Source organism: Chelon labrosus, assembly GCF_963514085.1.
Source record: "Chelon labrosus genome assembly, chromosome: 19".
NCBI classification, from domain to species: Eukaryota; Metazoa; Chordata; class Actinopteri; order Mugiliformes; family Mugilidae; genus Chelon; species Chelon labrosus.
Genome location: NC_140352.1, coordinates 17,418,946 through 17,439,352, shown reverse-complemented (window position 1 = coordinate 17,439,352; position 20,407 = coordinate 17,418,946). Strand labels below are relative to the sequence as shown.

General features: G+C 40.9%; 3 protein-coding genes across 3 annotated transcripts in view; all 3 read left to right on the top strand.

Moving 5' to 3' along the window:
* The first annotated feature begins 305 nt into the window (after positions 1-305).
* On the top strand, positions 306-8,934 carry rsl1d1 (ribosomal L1 domain containing 1). Its single transcript, XM_084568135.1, has 9 exons — positions 306-397; positions 636-775; positions 2,283-2,421; positions 2,544-2,692; positions 5,497-5,598; positions 5,973-6,066; positions 7,975-8,100; positions 8,196-8,345; positions 8,496-8,934. Exons 1-9 carry the CDS (start codon positions 365-367, stop codon positions 8,634-8,636), a joined length of 1,074 nt encoding a protein of 357 aa, XP_084424261.1. The 5' UTR covers positions 306-364; the 3' UTR covers positions 8,637-8,934.
* A 3,229-nt stretch (positions 8,935-12,163) lies between these two features.
* LOC311504701 (transmembrane protein 238-like) lies at positions 12,164-13,958 on the top strand. Its single transcript, XM_084567936.1, has one exon. It carries the CDS (start codon positions 13,112-13,114, stop codon positions 13,604-13,606), a length of 495 nt encoding a protein of 164 aa, XP_084424062.1. The 5' UTR covers positions 12,164-13,111; the 3' UTR covers positions 13,607-13,958.
* Positions 13,959-18,281: 4,323 nt separating this feature from the next.
* The window catches only part of snx29 (sorting nexin 29), a 153,796-nt gene continuing 151,670 nt past the window's right edge, over positions 18,282-20,407 (top strand). Inside the window, exon 1 of the mRNA XM_084567879.1 lies at positions 18,282-18,862. Coding sequence (XP_084424005.1) covers positions 18,856-18,862 — 7 coding nt within the window. The 5' untranslated portion in view covers positions 18,282-18,855. The remainder of the gene's footprint in view (positions 18,863-20,407) is intronic.

The following is a 20,407-nucleotide window of genomic DNA, read 5'->3' as shown; positions in this document are numbered from 1 at the left end:
GTGAAAGAGCGGTTCAGGGGACAACATTTTCACACATGGACTAACCCCATTAACCCCATTGAGAAGATGTGATGGAGAAGGCTTTGTACAGTGGTCAGACTCTCCCATCATCAATACAAGATTTTAGTGAAAAATGAATACACTTATTTAAGTCGCTTCTGTACTAGAGAGAAAAGTTGCCAGAGTCAAATTCCTTGTATGTGTACATACTTGGCCATTGAAGCTGATTCTGATTCTGATTCAGTGTATGTCTATGGTATGGTTAGCGCTCTGCCATACTTAATGGTACGTCACCATATACGCTACGGCGCATGCGTACCGGTACGCATGCGCCGTAGCGTTGGAAACACGTGAAGCGGACAGCATGGCAGAGAGTTTAGCGTTAGATCGTCTTCAGGTACAAATGTATTCTTTATCGCATTACATACATTGTTTATTGATTGGGTTACATAGACTAAAGTTTGTGGTCAGCTTCGATAAGCTAACTAGAAGCCGCTGTTTCATTAGCTAGCGCGTTCTTTTTGTCATGGGTGTCGCCACGAGCTAGCACATTCCGAGCGACAATTTTAGTAGTATTTAAAAGTAGGAAAGTAGCTGTTTGTATTGTTGTTTGTAAACGACGTTAATGTTGACAGGTGAAGAAAGCCGTCCAAGCTCTGCAGGCTTTCCTGAAAACCAAGGCCACTGGCGATTCTCTGTTCTTGGACGAGACTCAACACATCAGCCTCCTTTTCACGCTGTGGAAGGTCCCACGGCGAGCTCAAGCTGTCCGCATGTGAGTTAACATGAGTTGAATTAACATGTACAATTAACAGTCGGAGAGATTAAGTGAATAGAAAGGCTCATGCTTACACTTAAGTATGTTTCTCGTTCTATGTATACATTTTAGGGGACATATTGCTTTGGCTTTAAAAAAAAAAAAAAAAAAAAAAAAGTCACACACTCTAATATTTGGTTGGACCGCCTTTAGCTTTGATTACAGCACTCATTCACTGTGGCATTGTTTCTGGCCATTGTTTTTTGGCCAGGAAGTATATATGCAAAGTATACTTTATGTTGTTTAGTACTCCATTTTTAGTTGTGTGACTGTATTAATATTCACCGAAATATAACCTCCAAAAGCTTCCACGTAACACAAATATTATAATAATATATATGTGTATATGTATATGCAGGCCAGCTGACAGTCTTGCCTGGGCCCGGGACGAGATAATCTTAGATGGGCCCCCCCCCCCCCACGCCCAGATCTCTCCTTTTCCCTTGCTCTTCCTCTCTCCTGTTCTTCCTCTCCTGTTCCTCTCCTCTCCTCTGCTCTTCCTTTCCAGAGTCGGTCATTCCAGTTGGCCATAATGCAGGATCGCTGAAATGAAGTGTGTGATCAGACTCTGATCCATCCTGCTCAGACCCTCCGATGGGGCAGCGGACCCCTCCTGCTCCACTGTGACTCTCTCTCTCTCGCGCTCTTCTCTCTCTCACCTGTAGCCTGACTCTGTCCCTCCCCTCCGGGATAGCGGGCCCCTCCCACATCACTAATCTCTCTTGCGCTCTTCTCTCTCACTCCGCTGTCCCTCCGCTCCGGGACAGCGGGCCCCTCCCGCATCACTCTCTCTGCCACCTGACTGCAGCTGGATCTCTCTCCTCTCTGTCTCATCCTCTCTGACGGAGCTACCAAACTCAACTTTTTCTGTCAAAGATAACATGTTGTGTCAGGCTTTTATACAAGCTAATGGACGTTAACATTAGAGCTAGCCTGTTAGGTTACGTTACAATCTGTCTCTAATAGATTTTATTAAATAACCAAGAGGAAACATCTAGGAATCTTAAACATTTGTTTAACTAAAAACTGAAATGTGTATCCGACGCTTGCTGCAACGAAATGTGGATTCACTTCGCTAGCAGCGTTGTTGTGTTTATGGAAGGAGGAGGCGGTCTGAAGCCGCGTAGGGACCATTGACTGACAGGGCACAGCAAGTTACGTCACAAGTGGCTCAAATTTGAAACACATTTTCACTCTCACTCAGCACTCATAACAAGTTGACTGCATGGATTTTTGTCAGCCTTTCTGGGCTGGCAGACATATACCATGTCTTTATGAACAGCACAGGCTGCTGCTATTTGTTGCCAATTCCAACATCCGTGTTATTAGAGTAATTTGAAGACAGACCGATTCCAAGCGCATGGTCTTATTCTATATGCAGACATTTCATATACTGAATAAATGTTTTATGATAGTTGGGATAAGATATTAATTGAAGTGGTGTCTTACTTTGTTTCATCGGTAGTCCTTTGCCCCATGGCCAGCGACCTGACACAGAAGAGGTTTGCCTCTTCACCAGAGATGAACCCAAGATGACCTCAGAGCAGTGCCAGAGGTTTTATAAGAGGCTGCTGGAGGAGAAGGGTGTCAAAAACATAACTGAGGTAAATAGCATGTAGAGTTTTCAAACTCCTACCAACTGAACTGTGGCTTTACCAGCCGGTAACGTACATGTATCAACTGCTGTCGTTGTTGGACATAATCATTGTCTTTATCTGTCTGGCAGATCATACCATACAAGGTGTTAAAGACGGAGTACAAACCATACGAGGCCAAGCGTCGCCTACTCGGGAACTTTGACTTGTTCCTTTCTGATGACCGCGTCCGCCGCCTGCTGCCGTCTCACATCGGGAAACATTTCTACGAGAGAAAAAAGTAAGAATCATTCTGTCCTTGTTATTGCTTTCCAGTCAAGATTATCATATGTCTTTCATATGTTGACATGCTTAAACTTGCCCGGAGCGCAAGTTCCAACTGGAACGTTTTGGCAGTGTACCAACTGTTTGTAATCAGTGACGCCTACAAGTGTCCTACAGGAAACTGGCATAGGGACTAATGATAAAGAGCCAAAGGTCTGACTACTGGAGCAATGAGTGTTCAAATTATGACACTTAACGAGATGTCAGCTTGAATTGTATTTAAGAAAATATAGAAAAAAGAAACGCAAAACCAAATAAACAAATTTTGCAATTGCTTGTTTATTCTCAATCAAAATGTCTCACTATCTAATCTAAGCTAAGGATACATCCATATAATCTCATTAACACTACTTTTAGGGCTACTTTTCACATTTTCACAAGTGCAATGAATTCAAAAGTACAGCCACAAAACATACAACAGTGGACACCGAAGTCGTTCCTACTGCACAAGTTTACAGATCCATTTACCAAGATGAAGCTTTGTTGTTTGAGTAATGTCCAAAAAAATAAAGAGAGTCCATAAGAAAAAGGATTGTCACAGGCAGGTCAAAGTCCAAAAAAATCCACAGGAAATGTGGATGTGTGAAAAAGATCTCAAAAAAGGGAAATGGAAGCGTAAAATGTGTGTGTGGGCTGTTGCAATGGCCTACCACACTGCTGGGTACAGTACACAAAGGGAAAAAACTGACCTGTCAACAGACAGTGTCAGAGGAATACTATGAATATTCAAATATGTTATATCTGCTGTCTGTTCCTGACTGCAAATAGCATCTTATAATCATATCTCGCATACAACTTTTTTCCAGTAAAACGTACTCGTACAACAAAACAACAAAATACACACAATTAATTCAATTCAATGTGTAAAGTGAATAAAAATTCCTCATTCAACATTGAACATGAACTTCCTCACCGATTTAGCACGAGCGGCTGGGCACACACACAAAATGGTGGCGTCTCACACCACGAGGTCTTTTGACGGAGGGAGAAGAAGAGCCAAGAAGAAAGGCCGTACGCTTTCAGAAAAAGAGGAACATGGAAAAAGAATCGCTAGCTAAGCGTTGACGCGAATGAAAGCTTATCGTAGCTAACACTAATAAAAATACAAGTATATCAAAAACACTAAACTTGTCGTTAGCTTCGATAAACTAGCTAGAGGTTGCTGTTTCGTTTGCTAGCAAACTCTTGTTATCATGTGTTTAGCCACAAAGCTAGCACATTTTTAGCAACACTTTTAGTAGGATTTATCCCTGATAAAAAAACTGTGTCGCTGGGTTTGTATTGTTGTTTGTAATCGACATTAACGTAATGGGTGAAAAAAGCCATGCAAGCTCTGCAAGCTTTCCTAAAAATCAAGACGACGAAGAAAAAGAATTGCTAGCTAAGCGTTGAATCTAAATGTTGAAGCTAAACGTCAATGCTTATGAAAGCTTATCGTAGCAAACACTAATAAAAATACATCAAAATACTAAACTTGTCCTCAGTTTGGCAGCTTTTACTGTATTTTTAAAAGTTTCACTTGGTTCATCACTTACTTCTTGAAAGGAAAGTAGTTGGCCTCGTCTCCTTGCTCGAAAAAAGAAAAGAGAAAGATTCGCTCAGCGCGGAAACTCTTTAAAAGGAAGAGGCGGGAAGAGGCGAGACTAATCACCGTCAGCAGGCTGCTGATTGGCTAAAACAACCATGTCAATCTACCCCGCTACACCAGCTGGCACATACGTTCTGCGCCTACGTGAAAAAACTCTTCATACCAGCAAGTGGCAGTAGTCCTTGTTCAAAAATGAAACTATTAACTGGAAGGCTAGGAAGAGTCACTGTCATGCAGAGCTGGCTTCTCCTGAATGACGGTGAATTGGTCTATAGCAGAGGTCTTCAAGAGGGGGTCTGCGGAGGTACTGCAGGGGGATCGTGAAAGTTTTGGTTGATTAGACATTTTTCTATAGCCCCCCCCCCCCCATAAATTTTCCATAAATTGAAATGTCTTTAAATACACATATACATAAGTAGGGGGTCCCAGCTCCATCTGTCGGTTTGGGGGTCCTTGGCCTGGAAAACGTTGAAGACCCCTGGTCTATAGTTTATTCATTGTAGATGATCATATCACTGTGAAAATATTTCCTTATTTGAATGTTCAGATAAGACAAACATTGTCTTCTTGTACACTGGTTGTCTAAACTTATCAGCCATCAGAACAATCTCTCTGAACGACTCGTTCCGCCACCGGTTTTAAAGCCACCATGAGAGGTCCCACTAGTGGCAACGCTACAAGCCACACTGCCAAATCTAGATGCAAAGATGCTTCAATATTTGCCACAAAGAAAAGACAGCCATTATTTATTTTTATACATGAGAGTAAACCACTCAGTCTTAAGAGAATTTTAAATAGAGCAAATAGAATTTTATCTTGTCTGATGGATGATGAAAGAATCCCAAATTTAGTATCACCATTGGTTTTAAAATTTATAGCATGTATCTAACAAGGGACTTTAGTTTGAGAGTCAACTCAGAGATTTGAACAAAAAGTTGAGGGTAAATACCAGATTCAGGGCTGCTGTGCAATGGTTTGTGTTGCGTTCTATGAATTAGCAATGCAAAAAATGGTTCTGAAACCAACTGAAAACACATCATCAAGCAGTAAAAACTGTCAGTCAGACCTCCGTGTATAGATGAATTTGATGAAGGCAGAATATTTGTTTCACTAAGTGCTGATATGTGAATTGTCCTGTGGCTGCGTTCTTACTCTTTCCCTGTCTTTGCCAGAGATCCGCTGTCTGTGAACCTGCAGAGCAAAAATCTAGCCAGAGACATCCAGAGAGTGATCCAGGGAACCAGCCTGAAGGTTACCAACAAGGGCTGCTGCTGGTGAGATCTGCTCTGTTCCAATCAAAACTGGATTTAGTTTTCAGTGCAGACCGTCTCCTTTTGACAGCTTTGCCAGGGAGGCAGATAAAATAACAAGTATAACATGTGAAAATAGTTTAAGAATTAGCAGCACCTACAACAACCCTGTCAATTCTGTGTTTTTGATGCGGGTAACGCGGGTGCAACAGTGACTCAATGTAAATCCAGATGGACCTCCTCTTCCTATGGAGCCTGTCTCTACAACTTTGAAACACAAAATATAATATAAGATTGACATTAAATTAACACATACCTGCTTTTATATTTGTTGTAGCGATGTTGCATCAATTTGAGTTTCATCATGTAACAATGTTACGTGTTGGATTGTGTTGTAGTATGGCACGTGTCGCCCACTCCGGCATGACTGCAGACGAGGTGACTGATAACATCGAGGCTGCTGTTCAGACTGTAGTGGCCAAGCTGCGCATGGTGAGTGTTGAAACCACAGACTGTATAAATATGGGCAAACTGACGCTATTTTCCCGGGGATAAAGGCGGCGCCATCTTGTGAGTTTGCTAGCGTCTGCGCGGTGTGGTCCGAGAGGGGAGCCACGTGGAGCCGCCATATTGATGACCCCGCACTTCCTCTAGAATCGCTCGCGTTTTTGTTTAATGAATACTACCCTCTGCTCTATGTGCGGTCGGCTCTTCTTGTTTTACATCTCGTTTAAATATTTATGAATGATGTGATGTAAAATAAACTGTAGACCAACTGATCAGGCTTCTCTGTCCAACGGTTTATAGCTCTAGCTTCCCAGATAGATTCTTCTTCCACATTTACAGTATAATAAGTGGAGATAAAGTGACAATCTAAACGGTGCAGGTTTGATTAAGTGCCTACTCAACGAGGTTTCCCTGTTTGAATGACAAATACAGACAAATTTCCCCGACCTACGTTGCCAGTAGTTCTTTGATAGGGTTTGATGTGTCTGAGCCCTAATGGAAGCAAGAGACATAATTACATTTGATTTTGACCCTTTTCCAAAGCTCACCCCACACGCTGCTCTGCTCGTAGGTTAGACAAACGGCAGCCTGGCTAAGAAAGTCCACTTCAATAGAAAAATAATGACAACCTGTAGACTGACCATCATACCCTCGACAATCACTGTTACATTAAAGGGGAACTACTGTTTTTTACAACCTGGACCTTATCTCTGGCATAAAATACGATCGTTTACTCACCCATATAACTTTTGTGTAATTTGTAGTCGTTTGGGAGATATTTAGATCCGTGTGTATCCATATTAAAGGTAAACAAGCCGACCGTCGTGGGTGCGACGATTGTATTTTGTGCCACAAATAAGGTCCAGGTTGTAAAAAAAACAGTAGTTCCCCTTTAGCTGATACACATAGGCTTACAGGCAGTATTAGTCCTACACCTTGGCTTTAACATCAACACATATGCCTAACAAACGCTTAACAACAGCTCCAATATAAACTGAGGACAGTGGTTGATTGACAACCTGCACTATTAGTTTGCCAGAGAGAGAAAAAAAACGTCAGCTAGCAAACTCCTAATTAACAACAGTAAAAGTTGGGGCTGTTGCTAATGACTGTAATGTGTTGGTGCTGAGTGATAAAGTAAATAGGTCTGTTAGGTAACTTACAGGAGCCACACGCCTCAGATGGTCAGCCAAACCTAAAGTGTGTGGCTAGCTGCGTGGGAGGGGTAAATGAGAGAGGTGGATCATACCACTGCAATGCAAAGGAGGGGGTGTGTGCTGCGTTTCCTTGTTAAAATATCATGTTTAAATCGCATACTTTCTACTATTTTGCTGAATTTTGTTTGTCACCTTATCATAGACGAACCTTTAAAAACAAAATTGAATTTCATTTGTTGAATTTGAAACAAAAATTGAGCTGATTGGTTGTAGGACTATCCCATCGAGTTATTTTATTTTTTTCCCTCTATCGGTTGAAACACTCTTGTAGTGATATTCAAATGGTGTGGCTAAGCCAGGCTAACAGTATGTTGGTAGTTTCACAGCAATGGCAGAGTTAAACCACCTCTGTGGTCGTCCGCACAGTCAAAGCCAGTGGCGACATTTCTCAGTATTTACTTTTAGTTTGGGGAAAGGAATAAGAACCACTCCTACACTGTGTTCTTGATAACGTAATTTGGTGTTAGAAGTACCCCACTCACACTTTCGAACGGTTTTCGTGTTCTTAATTCCTCTTAAATCTGACCAAAGAGTTTACCGCTCTAGTAGCAACAGTGGTAGGAGCTCTCTGATTGGTGGGTCAGCTGCCTTACAATAAAAAACAACAACAATCTATTTGTGGCATTTGGTTTAAAATATGTAATTATTTGATCTCTAACTTGATTTCCATTTATAGAAAGGACCATTGATAAAGCTCATCCATCTAAAGAGTCAAACGTCAGTGGCCTTACCCATCTACACCTCAGAGCTGAGCCACATTAGTGTGCTGGAGGAGATGCAAGCCAAGACTCGCAAGGCCAAGGTGAGTACTAGTTAGTAGTCGCATGATCGTCCTGTGTAGAAGAAGGCTTTATTGAAACAGTAAAAATAACCAGTTGGTGTGTTTTTGTATTTCAGCCAGGCAAAAAGCAGAAGAAAAGGGCAAAGGGCGTAAAGAAAGCAGGTACTCCTGCAGAGGTGACGGAGGAGAAGAAAAATGAGGCAGATGAGGAAGAGATCCCACAGCTGGTTCCCATAGAAACACCCAGCAAAAAACCTAAACTGGAGGTCAGTACTATTTATTTATTTATTTATTTTTTTACTGCTGCCAGAGAGAACAGCTGTCATACTTGTGAATGTTTTAACTGACAGTTTAGAGCAATCTAGAGCGTTCTGCGTTTCATTTAGTGAATCACAACCATTTCTTGTGTCTTGTAGAAGCCGTCCAAGAAGAAGCAACTGCAGAAAGCACCCAAACCTGCTGCTGTGAAGAACGGAGCAAAAGCTCAGAGCAAACCCAGGAAGAAGGCTGAAAAGACAGACTCCAAAGTAAAGAGAAAAGTTGCTCAAGTGAAATGATTCAGAGCAGAGTGTATATGAACATTTGATTAGTGCAGGACCAGAATATTAGATATCATTTGTGATGTCTTGTGTTACATGTATTAAACATGTGGTTTTGTGCTATGTAACATCAAATTGTCCACACTCATTGCTTGTGGCCAGTGAGTATTCGTACAATATTCATAATATGATTTACATTGTGTTACTTCCTTGATTTCCATAAACGTCTAGCATGGACCTTTATTTGTTCAGTCAGATATTCCTCTCAAATGCTTTTATGTTCAGTCATCACTGATTCAAGTCACATTTTCTCTGACGCACTGTATTTTTTTTTTTTTAGACGCTCTAAGATAACATTTTTTCAGGGTCGTGTCAACACATGACTTTGACTCCTACCTTTTAAAAAAAACAACAAAAAAAAAACTTTTAAACACAGTTTCAAATATAATGGCAAGGAGAATGCAGAAGCATATAACTAAATTAATCAAACCAGATCAGACTGGCTTTATTCCTGGAAGACAAAGTGCTAACAATATCAGGAGGACATTAAATCTCATCTCATGTGCCAAAAACAAATCCCAGCATGCTATGTTGCTCAGTTTAGATGCACAAAAAGCATTTGACTGGGTGAAGTGGAGCTTCCTTTACCAAAGATTGGTGAATTTTGGGTTTCATGAAACATTCATAGATTGGATAAAAATGGTATACAAAAACCCCAAATCACGGATTAGAGTCAATGGTTTTTCTCACTTAAAAGAGGAGTCAGACAAGGAGACTGAGTCCTTTGTTATTTGCTGCAAGCAACTGGCTGTGTCAATAAGACAAAATAAAGATATAAAGGGAATAAGAGATGAAGGAGGGATAGAACACAAAATATCATTATTTGCAGATGATATATTAACTTATGTAAGTGAACCTTCTACCTCCTTAATAGCCCTGGTGAATAACTTGAATGAATATGAGGAGATATCTGACCAATGAGGCTAAATCAGTAGCTATGATGATCTCAGGTCAATGCTCAGCAGATTTAAAGGGCAAATTCAAGTTCAAATGGACTACTACAGGATTCACATATCTGGGTATCATTATTACTTCTGTCACATCACAGCTATTTGAAGCAAACGATGGGAAATTGATAACGGAAATTAAAAAAGATTTGGCTAGGTGTGATATTTTATCTTTGACTTCGATAGGGAGGATAGAAACTGTAAGAATGAATGTTTTACCAAGGTTGTTGTTTTTGTTCCAGTCATTGCCTACTGTGGTCTCTAATTCTGCCTTTACAATGTTAGACAAGATTATATCCAAATTTATTTGGAAAAATAAGAAGGCTAGAATTAAATATAGGACACTTCTTTGCCCAAAAGAGAAGGGAGGATTGAATTTACCTAATTTAAAAAAACTACTACTGGGCTGCTCAACTCAGGGCTATAATTATGTGGATTACAAAACCTATAGAGTCACTTCCATTTTTGAGCGACGTAACACTAAAGAAGTTGAAGGTGGGCAATGTTTGGATCAGGGGGACAATGAAAGTATGGTCAATGGTACGTAAGGAATTAAAACTGTCAAACTCCATATGTAGAGCCACCAGAATTTCGATAAACCCTGATTTTTTTGCCATCTATGATGGATGCAGGACATAATCGATGGACACACCAGGGGTTAAAATATATTGCACAAGTGTTCAGGGGACAAACCTTGAAGTCATTCCAACAGTTAGCACAAGAATTTAATTTACCAGCCCATGATTTTTACAAGTTCCTACAACTACGGCATTACCTTCAGACACATAAGGAGTGGGAGAATATTTGTAAAACCCCATCAAAACTAGTGAATTATTAATAGCATATACACAGGGAGAGACAAAGAAAGGTATTATATCAAAATTGTATAAGGTACTACAACAGGAATCTAACAACAATAATTTGGATGTTAAAGAAAAATGGGAATTGGAAGCAAATATTATAATAACAGATGAACAATGGGAAGAAACATTCAAAGCAGCTAAGGTAACTAGTAGCCCAACATGGAGGGAGTTTGATTGGAAGGTCAAAATGAGGCATTTTCTATCTCAAGGTACAGTAATACTTCTGAGCTGTGTTGGAGGGGTTGTGGGTATGTGGGTATATTCAAAAGGAAATAAAACATGTTTTGGGTATTGATTTTACTCTGGATCTAGCATTGTACATATTGGGTATAGTTCCAGATAATGTCATAGATGGAAACTTGACTCCCTTATTGAGAATTTTGCTTTTAATAGCGAAGAAAACAATTAACAGCTTCTTGGTTGAAGCCACAGCCCCCCAATATAACAGAATGGAGAGAGAGACTAAAAAATGTGTTCATCATGGAGAAAATCACAGTGAGGTTACAGCTCAAATCAGACAGGTTTAAACAAAGATAGTTACTAGTAATACAGACTATGTCAGAACTTTAGTCACCTCTTTTTTTTTTCTTTTCTTTTCACTTTCTAGGTATTTTTACACATACTGCAGTATAACTGGCAGTAAATGCATGTAATCATCGATATATGTTGCTCACGGTACCTCCTTTTAAGAAGGAGGAAGCAATATTTAAAGATAGGATGTGAGGGCATGATATGTTAGAACTGAAACTGCAATAACATCTTCCAATGTGTGTTCCTAAAGTATATGTTATGTGTATGTATGTTTGACATTTCTTGTGAAATGTATGTTTGACATGTCATGTAAAATAAAAAAGTTAAAAAAAACAACAAAACAGTTTCAAGTAATTTTGTTTCTGAGGAAGCTTCAGAAATTTGGGATGTTGGGATAAACAAGTTATCCTGTTTTTTTCTGTGAGTAAAAAAACTCAAACAAAGGTGTGTGTCACAGCTGTTTTGGAGGAACAAGGGAGACCTATACAACCACAAGAAAGTGGTTATAATGTTATGCCTGATTGGTGTATGTTGATTCCAGCCTTTAAAAACATGAATATTTGATACTCCTCTTCCTTTTACAGAATTTAATCCACAGCTGTAGGTCAGATGGCAGCCAGATTATAGCATATGGGCATTAGTGGTATTTTTGCCAAGTATAAATGCTCAGGCTGTAGCCATAAAACTCCTTTTAATTATTGACTTTTTTTTATAAATACTTCATAATAGCACATAAAATACTAGTTAAGACTAACGAGTCTTCGAGTTTAAAATGCACCAACTAATTGAAAATGAAATCCGAATCGTGTCCATCTTTTGTTAGTTTTAATATGCATTAGCCCTGAGTTGTGTGTTTGCTCATGATGGATGCAGTCATGGTCTGTGTTTGTATAGCTGCCAGTTGGATCAGGTGACATGCCTGTTGTTGATGATATTGATATTGTACTCCGGCTTGCAGCTGCCTCTCACGTGTAATATGCTGCATGGGTACAAGAGTATGAAGCATCTGAGGCTGTGCATTATTCTAATGTCAGAAGATATAATAATAAATAATTCAGTGCATTTTATAAAACACAATCTGATCTGATGTTAAAGTAGAATTTCCTTTACGTTGCAATGGAAGTTATGTTTGTTTTTAGGGTATAATGCGACAAGAATATCAGCCGGCTCGTGAGTGGTGATGATATTGTTAAGAAGTGGGCAGGGTCTGTGTTCATTCAGCTGTGTGGGTGCGGTGGGCCATCTGGAATTACACTTTGTTCACGGTTTACTGTGCAGGAGAATAAGAGATGCAGACGCTCACCCTACAGATGATATAGCTCCTTCATGGGACTGCTGGGAGGTTGCTGCGTTCACCGATGATTTCCACACCGACTTTGTGAACGAACGAGGCGGCTCAAGAGAGAATTGAAGCAAGTTGGAGTGCCGTTGATGTTCAGTTTCTGGCATTTCTACTTTTCATGCATTGAAGGTTTTTAGGAGGACGAATCCAAAGCATTAACAGGTTTCAGCCATGGAGGCAATTGGAGAAACTTCACCTGCAGATGACTGTGGGAGTCAAAGCCTGTATCCTGACCCACGGTCCACAGCTGCGGTGACCCCTGGCTGTTCCTACCTCCACAAACCCATCATTGTGATGGTGATGGGATCTCTCATGTCTGCTGTAGGCGCTCTCCTCTTCCTGCTCCAGTCCTTGGGGGTGGCCGAAGCGTCCCGCTCGGTGGCCTCGGCCTGCCTGTCTATAGGGCTGATGTTTGTGGTGGTGGGGTTGGTGTGGATCCCCGTACTCAAAGAGAAGCAAAGAAGGAAACAGTGGAGCCAGGGGGCGTGAACTGGAAGATGATAATGACTCCCATCACATGAAAGTGCAAATGTTATTTGTCAGGGATGATGCAACAGTTTCCTCTGAAGCACTGAGTACAGTCAAGCCAGTGTGGTTCCAGCTGATAACCGCTTGTGGACATTGTACTTTGACCAGTGTCATAGAGGACTGTTTCATGTGTTTCTCTCAGTTGAGGATTGCGCTTCACTGTCCTGCAAATACATCAGCTGCTTTGGAACTAACTGTATCTAGAAGATCTCCGCTTGCACCATGTCCACGTCTGTCCAGGTAGAGCCGGTCGTGGAGAGGAGTTATGGAGGAGTCGGCCGCTGTAAGTGCTCGTTCTGGTTCGCCGTGGCCCACGACATAGTCGGCGTCTTCATCATGATGGTGGGGGTGTTCGGGGGCCTGGCCATCCACGATCTGTTCGTCTACGCCGGGGGCATCGTCATCTTCCTCAGCCTGATCTGGTGGGTGTTCTGGTACTCGGGGAACATCGACGTGCCGCCGGAGGAGCTGGAGGACGACGTGGGCATGATCAAGCTGAAGAATCGCGGACTGAGCCGGGTTGTGAGGCGCATGTCCGACCGCATCTCCAGCGGGATCAGGAACTCTTTCAGGAAGAGTGGCAGGTCTTTCAGGAGAGGACCTGCAGGCAACAGCACACCTTCAAACGCCGGGACGAACCTGCCACTCTCCACCATCTGCGACACCACCATCCCTGCCCCATCGAAAGAATGGGAGAAAGAGACTGTGTCAGTGTGAACTAAAACATAACAGGTGACACAAAGACACTGATTTCTTCACATTTGTTTCCTTTTCCTCGTGGTATTATGTTGTTAAAAGGGATTTTGTGTTTGCTCTTCTAACGTGCACTTGTAATGATTAGACAGCACTGAAATCATCTATATTAAGATCCACATACTCATATCTTGCTGATAAGATGTAAACTTTGCACACAGTAACAGAGGTTCACACGACAGTGATGCGGAGACCACAGCTTTGTCACCGGTCAATACTTTTATCATTAGTCACGTGTGGCTGCTTACAGGTTTTGAAGAGTGAAGCTGTGGTGAGTGTAAATAGAGAAATAAAGGAGGCCAAATCTCATCTGGGTGACTAGACACGAAGATAAGACGTTTAATCTTTATAACCTCCCATTATATCGTCCACCTGACTGATAAGGCACACAAGCATCACATTTAATTTTAGAAAGTTAGAATGCAATTCTATAAAAACAAGAAAGCTCCAAGCTTTGTTTTTGATTGTCAAAAGTAGAAAATGCATCATGTTAAGATTCTAAAATTCTACTCGGCGCCGACTGCCTATGAGGTTTGTGGAGGTTTTTAGGTCTCTCTAAATACTTTTGGCTGTGATGCGACAGGACTATGAGGCTGACTTTAAACTAAGAGCTGACACCTACTGAAGAGGACCTGTCTGAAACCAGATGGTGAGGAATGACTTTGAGAAAACCGCTCACACCGGTTAACAGGAGTACATGAAGCTAAAGCAACGGTAAAGCAACTCTGTGAGGAAGAATGAACTCAAATCCCTCTTGGACATTGTGCCAGTTTAGCTCTCTGATGCTTGTTAAAGAATATTGTTGCCCAATGAGGTTATGTAACAAATTATCCAATAATATTGGATAGTATCTCAGTCATAAGTAGTGGTAGTGATAGTTACATGGGTGTGTTAAGATTGTACAATTCTGTTTTTGGGCATGAATATATATATATCCTGCTTTGATAATAACTTGTGTCTGATGTGGCTGTTCCAAAAAAAAAAAAACATAAATGTGTACCCCGCAGTGGCACAGGTTGGGTTTAAGCCCACCTCTCTGGCTGCAAGTCATCCCCCATTTAATCACCAATCACTACTTCATAGTGTTTTTTTAGACTATGCAAAGGTTTTTCATTTGCAGTTACAAGATATGCACTGATCAGCCATAACATTATGACCACTATGCCAAGTTAAGTGAATGGAACTGTTTATCTTGCCATGGCACCTGTCACCATGTGGTATACATGTAGTATAAGGCAGCAAGTGAGGATTTTGTCCTCAAAGTCAAATTTTGATGAATGGATGGTTTTGCGGGGTCAGTACCGGAGGTTGGGCCATGTGATCTGATCCAACAGACGAGCTACTGTCGCTCAAATTGCTGAAGAGTTGATGCTGGTTCTGATAGAAAGGTTTACGATCACACAGTGCATCACAGGTAGTTTTGTATGAGGCTTTGTAGCTGCAGACCAATCAGGTTTGTCATGCTGACCCCAATCCACTGGCAAAGGTGTCTACAAATGGGAAAAAGTCCAATCCATGGAGGCCCCAGCTGGCACCATACAGAACTTAAGGATCTGTCAATTAATTCTCGGTGGCACATACCGCAGCACACCTTCAGAAGATGAGAGGAGTCTATGCCTTGCACGGTCATGGCATGTTCGGCAGCAAGAGGGAGATCTGCAGAATCATAATGTTATGACATATTGTTATGGAGTCCCATATATCACCTCTTGTGAAATACGGCTTTCAAAGTTCTGCATCAAACATGTTAAGGTTACCTATTGAAAAGATCAGGATGCTGCAGAAGAAATTATAATTCTGGAGCAACTTCACCTACTTCCAAGGTGTGTGGAGGAGGGAACGAAATATGCAGAATGAAGAGTGAACGCCGTAGAGTGTAATCTGACCCGCTGTTACTCATACTGTCAGCTACATTTTAATAGAAGTCCTGTGTCTTTAATATTTCATTGTTTGCCTTTACCAAATGCAATGTAATTTCTTAAATTATTTTACTTTTCTTACTATGAAAAACAAAAGTCAGTATAGTGAACTTACATTGGGAGAACCACAGGTGCAGCAGAGACGAGGCTGGACAATCCAAACTAACATCAATGAAACACGTCTAACTTGGGATCTAAACAAAGGGTGATCCAACAAAAGATACTTCAACAGATGGAAATAGGACTGGAAAATCCACAGGAAACACAGGTAAAAATATCCAGAAACAAACAGGTGTCATAATGCAAAATGAAACTAGGTGTAATAGATGGAGTGACAAAAGACAGGGGAAAGACGGGACTATTTATACACAACGAACTAATGGGGAAATGAGACAGGTGAAACCAGTCAGGGCGGATCAGACGATCACACGGCCAATAAAACATAAGGGAAGTAAAGCTAATGCAAATACCCTGTGTCTTTACATTAGCTTTACTTCCCTTATGTTACTTCCCTTAGTGGTTTCACTGAGATTAGACAAGATATTGGAGAGGAATCTTTTCAAAATCAACAGGAAGTAAGCACAAGAAAAGCAACAATCATGAATAAAAGTCCAGGTTGGCCAGGAGGCAGAGCATGAGACCCAGATTGAGTTGGCTCAGGGGTGAAGCATGGGCCACCAAGAGTTCAGGGGTTTGGCTGGGAGGCTGATGTCGCTGGGCCCTCCAGGTGCCTGGTTGGACCTTCTGGTCCCCCTGTAAGAATAGTTATCTAAGACAAAAATCCAGCCATAATAGAAAGAATAAAGCTCTCCATCAAAGAACACAGCTCGAGCTCGCGAACGATTTGGTAGCGTCCTGCGTTCCGCTGTCCTCCCGTCAGGCTTGAAGAGTGTCACCTCAGGCCAGCCTCCTGTCCAACCTCCTATAGGGGCAGACTAAACAATCACACAGTAGGGAAAACAAAGGGAAAGTAAAATGAATGAAAGGCACAGGAACAAGGATCTTTTCAAAGTAAAACAAGAAGTAAACATAAGGAAATTTAAACACGCGACAGAACAATATAAAATGTTTTAGAAAAACAAAGAAAATCCTTAGTTTCGTTCTGTAAGTCACTTACTGCGTCTGTTGATACTGTAGTTATAACTGTAGTCATCTATTGTGCTTAAAGCTGGACTACTAAACTGCCTAAGTTAGTTGAGTAGTTAATGCCAGGAGATTTTGGGCTCAGTCTTTGTCCTGATACCAGTAGTCCACTTGTTGCTTTTGTAAATGTGACAATATTGACTTAATCAACGGTATTGACCTGTGTGGCCTACAGTTTTAAGTGATCACACAAAGGTCAGTTTCCTTTCAGAGGATAAAACAGAAAGGTAAGTAATCACAATCAGTTAATGTCAGTTTACAAAAGCACTAACATACTGCAGGGCTCTCAAGTTTTGAACTGAGTTCAGAGTGAGATTTTGCGGCGATGGCAGGAGTTTGGTTGGGGTGGGGACGGGGCTTAGATCTGATAAATGACACATAAATTCGCACAAATAAAAATATTTATTTCAGCATTTCTTAGTGCAGGTGTGTGTGTGTGTCTGATAATGTCTGAGCTTATCAATAATGTGGTAATACATAATTTAGCCCCCTGGGAAAGATATTTCTGTAACTGAGTCAAATAGCTATGCAGCACTCATCAGCCTATCACGGAGCGAGGTAAATGCAAGCTAGCTCCTGCATGAGCCTTCAAGCAAAGCAGAGCTTTTTTTTTTCAAATCTCATCTTCAGTTGTCATGTCCTTCCAAAAAGTTGGTCTCAACTGCTTTGTGAATAACGTTAAAGAAAAAAACTAAGCGGTGGCCTAAGAGAAAAGCTCTGTGAATAATGTGTCCTGAACTAAGACTACAAAACAAGTGACAGTATAGCTGCTGAAACTAGCCGGGATTCAACTGGCCAGCTAGGCTAGTTCACGCACTGGTCAACTGCTAACATTCTGATTATCAGCTGCCTGGACACAATATTCCCCAGCAACAAAAGTCAAATGATGAGATGACCTACAATCTGTGTATCAGTCGTTCTTTCCATTTTCAAATGGCAATCAAAAATAAAAAAATTAAAAAGTGACTGATTATTTGTTATTTGTTTTTTAATCTAACACAAAACGAAAAAAAATATTTAAATTTTAGGCTCAGATCAAAAATACGAAACGGAAAAACGGACACAGGACTGATTTTAATATTTAACCCGAGGTTTTGTAATGAGTGAGATGTGACTCGAGCGATGTGACGGTCCTTTTCTCAGCGAGCGTCTGAACCGGGAATATCTAAATCTTGCCCGGATACAGCAATGCTATTTTTTGATTGGCTGTTCAGTAGCTACATTCTTTTTATTTGATTGGCTGGTGCGTGAAAGGCGCCTCTGAACTCTGCGGGAACGCGCTTGATTCAGACCTATTCCACTGTTTTTTTTTTTTTTTTAAATAGCGTTATCGTGGTAATTTCTCTGCGTGAGAAATACAAAGTGTGGCGTGTGAGCGTGTGAACGGGTTGAAATCATTGACTGTATATGGTTGAAATGCGTGTGTGAGACTTGAGAGCCCTGATACTGGGTTGGACCAGAAACTAGCCAAACCAAAGCAGTGCTTTGCATTAATGTGCTACACCAAGAGGACAAACTGATAAAAAAAAAAATACAATAACATGTTTATGTAATTTGTTTAATTTACCAAACTTGTTAACAGTGTTTCACTAATCACAAATATAACGAAATATACAGATATGTAAAGGTTAAACGGTTTTTTATCCCCCCCACACGTGTTTTTGTAGTTCCTTTTTACAAAAGACTACAATTCCCTTTCGCACCGTGTTGTCATATGACGGCAGCGTGTTTTGTCATGTGACCTCGACACTGCTCTGTCAGTCTTTTTCGCAGTGTCACAGGCTTGAAACTGAAACATTTATTTCCTAGCTCCAGCACACTTTACACATTTGTTTTAAATGTTCCGAAACTACACTCCGACTCGTGCCCAGTGCTCTTCATCTGTTTATTAGCCGGGGTACAACTCCTACATGTCGGTGTGTGTTAGTCTCACAGCACCGGCGGCTCTCCGGCAGGCCTCGCTGTTCACCGAGTGAGCATCTGTCCTCACGCCGCGGTTGGGTGGGTCCTGCTCGGCCACAGAGGCAGCATGGACCTGGTGCATCGCTAGCCTCCTGCTCTTTGTGATTAAAAGCTACGGAGAGGGATGAATCATACGGCAGGTGAACTGTTTAGCTTTGAGCTCGCTGCTATCTGAGTTTGGCTGTCAAAATGAACGGTAAGTTTGCTTGTTTCATTGCTTTTTTTTATTTGTCACTCAACCATGAAATATTGGAATTTCAAATTATTCATGCAAGAGAAGGTTCAGCAACTTCACAACAGCTTTGAACCGTAGGCAAGTTCCTTCTGCTAGTTGTCAAGTGTTAAAATCCACACTATGGCTTGCAAATTGTGCACGGATTTTGCACTGAAACTGACTACACCATGCCCAAATTATGTAGGCTGCTGCTCAGGTCCACAGTGACAACCTGGAAATCACTTGACAGACACGAGGAGGCTTATTCTTGGAGCTGTAACTAGCATGAGTTAAAAAGTGTGTCTGTGACAAGTTTTTAACCCATGGGTGCTAGAAAGTTGACTTCAGTCTCTGTGCAGAAGGGCCCTTGAGCAGCACACTTAACCCAGAGCTGTTCTAATGGGCTGGCAACTTTTAAAAGTTTAAAACTTTTATCTAATATTCAGGATACTATATAACAGCATAGATGTGGAGTCAGGAACAATAAACATTAAAATTATACACCAGACTGCAGCTAATGATTGTTTTCTTAAATGATTTGGTCTTTAAGATTTTACAAGATCAGCCGATGTGAAGGAGAAACCAGTTTTGTTTGAGTTTTGTGACAAAATGACAAATTGTTGACTATTCATCTTCTGATTAGAATTAATCATAAATGCATTTATCGCTGTTTCGTCACATGCTTTAGATGTGACTGAACTCTACAACAGTAACAACTGAGATGCTTTATTATCATGCAGAGCAATGTTAGTTTGTGAATATGGAGAATTGTGGAGTGCCGTTTACTTCCACATATTTTTATTAACTTCATAGTTCCTGGAAATAAAAAGAGTGAAGGAGGCGGCATCCCCTTCCTAAAAGCCTAGTCTGTTCTGACTGGTCAGCTCCAATAGCCATAGCAGTCACCGCTCCGATACATCTTTGAGTTGAGAGAAACATGAAAATACAAGGGAAGCATTTTATTGGATGCAAAATGAGTATATTTACCCAGGTGCAAAATGAGTTATCAACATTTTAAAATAATTTTCCAGGAAATGTCAAACTCCAAAATATCATGAAGAATACCTAAACAAATTTTTGGGCACATGGTATGTATAGTGCCAGACATACCGTACAAAAAAACAAGGGCTGTCAATAGATTAAAATATTTAATCGCATGATTCCCTTAGTTAATGTGCGATTAATCTCAAATCAGTCGCGCTCTCTTTTTTATCTGTTCTAAATGCAACTAAAACAACTAATGGCTTCATGCAACTGTATGTATTATAAGTGTGTGTTATAATTACTCCAACAGTCTGAAAGTATAACGAATAATGTCCAGAATATTGTCTGGAATAACTGCAAAGGTGCTGAAGGCTCAGATTTTATGCTGCGTTTCCATTGCAGCATTGCTCCACAGCGCTACTAGTGGTCAAATACTCCACATGGTTCCTTTAATATTATATATGATAGTTAGAATGGTAGCCTCCATTCGGTGTTAGTCATTTTCTCAATCCCTCATTTGTGGGTGTTTGTGTTCCCCTCTAC